Source organism: Lathyrus oleraceus, chromosome 1 (genome assembly GCF_024323335.1).
Source record: "Lathyrus oleraceus cultivar Zhongwan6 chromosome 1, CAAS_Psat_ZW6_1.0, whole genome shotgun sequence".
NCBI lineage: Eukaryota > Viridiplantae > Streptophyta > Magnoliopsida > Fabales > Fabaceae > Lathyrus > Lathyrus oleraceus.
In genome coordinates this window covers 381,042,718-381,046,179 of record NC_066579.1, presented here as the reverse complement: position 1 = coordinate 381,046,179, position 3,462 = coordinate 381,042,718, and the positions used below count along the sequence as shown (strand labels likewise).

At 34.1% G+C, this 3,462-nt stretch overlaps 1 protein-coding gene across 1 annotated transcript; it reads right to left on the bottom strand.

Annotated features, from left to right (window-relative positions):
• Nucleotides 1-384: 384 nt before the first annotated feature.
• LOC127138258 (uncharacterized) lies at nucleotides 385-3,162 on the bottom strand. Its single transcript, XM_051064668.1, has 2 exons — nucleotides 2,913-3,162; nucleotides 385-2,126 (listed from the first exon to the last, which is right to left on the bottom strand). Exons 1-2 carry the CDS (start codon nucleotides 3,005-3,007, stop codon nucleotides 1,157-1,159), a joined length of 1,065 nt encoding a protein of 354 aa, XP_050920625.1. The 5' UTR covers nucleotides 3,008-3,162; the 3' UTR covers nucleotides 385-1,156.
• Between the last annotated feature and the right edge of the window lie 300 nt (nucleotides 3,163-3,462).

Genomic DNA, 3,462 nt, shown 5'->3' with positions numbered 1-3,462 from the left:
GCAATGGAATTGAAAATTAAAATATCGCTCTAGCTGATAACCAATTCCAATGTATTACTTACACGTTTATCCTAAAACTAGCCAACACAAGAGGAAGAAAAATGAGAAAAATAGAAGCAATATTTGTCTATAATTTAGCCTCAGTTATTTGATCAAATATCCTGTTTAATCTCCCTTAATGGGAAGAAGTAAACATGTTCATTTCAGGAGGAGAAATTCCAATATTACATCTGAGCAAATGAGAGTAAAATTATTGCACTATCAGTAGGTTATGAAAGAAACTAATCTACACTGGTTGATTATGCATTCCTATATCATTTAGATTCCAACATTCTTCCATTAGTTAATTTAGACACTGCAACTTTAGGGACCAAAAAAGAGAGCTGGAAGAATGAGTGCAGCATGAAACTAAGTTTCAAATTAATAATCTCATAAGAATGTTTGATGAATGAATACAAATTGAATCTTTTCAAGAAAAGACTTCCTGCTAAATAAAAATATATTACTCAGTCAGTGCAAACTAGGAATGTAGTATCAGTTATCAACTACAATCAGCAATTTGTTAACATACGATATCTTTGAAAATGACCATAGTTTCAAACCATATTATGCATAGTTGAAGGTGTAATACCATGTCATGAACCAGTTCCTTCCAAAAGCTTATGCTGTGCTGAAGGAATATGAATGATTTTATATCTAACACACCGCAAAAGGGAACAAATACTTTCACATTTAGTATATGAGATAATCTAGCTCTGCCTATGTTGCACTACAAAACTGTCTCAAGCCTAGAAAAACGAGGAGGGATTTGTTAGACAACCAATACCAAATGTAACACTTTATTGAATCTCCGTGCCACAAATCAACCAGCATGAAATTGAAAAGTCTCAAGTGTCGGCAAATTTTAACATTGCACAACCAGCTAAGTTTGTCTTTCTGCACTCTCTAGCAAGTAAATAGTCATACTTAACATAACCCTGAAATCTGCAACTCTTCTTGTAGATGGTTCTATAATCAACACCAGTCCATAATTCACTTGAGCAAAATCAATATCTTCCTAAACTATATTGATTCACACTAACCCCTTAAGTATTATGGAATGTACAGCAAACATGTTGTTTCTAAATTAATGACTCCGCTCTAACAGGTGGATGAGTCAGTTTGTCATTTTCCCATGTATCTCCCGGATCAAAAACTTAGAATTATCAACAATGACTTTACTTTTATAAACTATATCCCGGCATAATTCATGTCTAGGAGCTGGTGCTAGTGATCTTAATTGAAAAAGGGGATCTGTTATAACACCACTACTATACAGCTCTCTTGCTGGCTGGACATGCTTCAACCAGAAATCAGAAAGTGCTATTTTCATTACATCCCAATACTCTGGATCACGATGTATTCTGAATAGACTACTACCATTAATCGTCCAAACATAAAAATCCATCCAATCCCTTCCTAGAATCTCCATTAAACCCTGAGCTTGAGGAATATAGTGAACAGGAATTCGAGACCAAGGGAAAGCTTTACTCATGTCTCCACCGAAATATGGGCACTTTACCTCCAGCACACCGTGAGAAGGCAATTCATATACTAGCCTGTCAATTATACCATCCGGTGAAGCAGCTAGCCAACTGTCTTCTGGTTTTGCGTTGTAGACCTGAAATTCAGGAAACAATACATTATTTCCCGTTATCAATTTATATCTTTCAAGTGCATCTTCCTCTTTGATATTGCTCCAACATGTGGCAAGGTTTCCAGAAAATGGTTCTATAGCACCGATCTTCTCCAACCACAGTTGAGACCTTCGACGACGCCAAAATCCAATGGCAGCCGCAAAAGTACTAGCTGTCAGCTTTTGTTTCCTAAGGTTCTGCCAATTTTTAAACCAGTGCTGGAGGCTCGGTGCTTGAAGGACCAAGTGTTTTTCCTCAGATGTGAATTTCAACATGCCACCACCATTACCAAATCTTTTAAAAGGGTTATCAGGAGGAACATGGCTCCTGGCATTGCTACTAAAAATCCTCTTATTACTCAAACATGCAACAAGTGCACCCTTGTAACAGCTACTTTTGTGCTTGAAACGTTGCACACAGGCAACAGAAAATGAAGAATGAATTTTTCCACTGTTAAAGAAGAGAAAGTATCACTTAAGCAGCAACTAAAACTTAGCAGAATACATAAATATCATTTAAAAGAACAATACTCTAGATAATCATGGTGATCTTTCTATAACCATTAACCATATATATACATTTTCTAGTTTCATATTAAATTTATTAGTAAAGAATCAGTTCTGGACGGTTCAATCTTTTAGGCTCTCAAAATTACACCAAATTGTAAAAAAATAGGTAAAGTAAGTAGCAGCACAGAGGCATTCTAGAATTGCAGACAATTAGATAATAATAGTATTAGATAACTTATTTAAGAGCCTAGTTAGGTTTGCTTATTCCTGTTTATCTACTAACATAACCACTTCTGAAACTGTGGGCAAGCTTACGATTTACAAAAACAACTTATAACATGTCAACAATCTGTTTTCAGCTTATTTTCATAAAATTTCCAAGATAGCTTATGAAAACTGTTAATATAGCGTATATGAAAACTATTTTATTCCATCTTTTGTTATTAAAAAGTAGCATTTACACATGAATTCATATGACAAGTGCTAATGCTATAAACTATTGTTAAGTTGTTTATCAAAACATAACCTAAATTAACAAAAATCCAATTTTTGGATAAAAAATGTGGTACTAGTTTATTTATGAGATTGTATCCCGTTTTGAAAGGAAAATATTGAATTTGAATAAAAATAAGAGTTTTTCATCATTGAAGCATTTCATCAAACAGAATATAAGCAAAACCCAACATTGAATATAACAATCGAAAGAGACACAAGATGGGTATGTTACCAATGGTGGTGAAATTGAAGACGGTGAAAATAGATTGCTGAGCTGCGGACATTAGGTGAGATGAAGCTTTTTTGAAATCCAATCATAGTGGCCATGGACCCATTGATTCACTCGTTAGGTTCCACCTGTGTTGTGATTTTCTTTTCCTTCTCCCTAAAAACCAGAGCGGTGAGAAGGATATGCGGAGCACACAGTGAATAATTTTTGTTTTCCCGGTCTCTGCAAATTAGAAGTTGAGTAAATTGCAATTCACTTTTAATAAAAATTTATTAAGGATTGGAATGAGATTTTTTTTTTTAAATAACCAAATTTTTCAATTAAATTTTCAAAATAATCACTATTTAAAATCATATACCAATATGATCATTCTTCTAAAGCATGCGTCACTTGGATTAACGCATACATGTTGATATTGAACTTAGACGTCAATATCATTGGCGCATGTTTGCAGATGAAACCAATGTAATTGACGCATATTTTATAATATGAAGTGTATGCGCCCACCATTGCATGTGGCACATGCTTTCTATATTTTTTTTTAATTTTTATA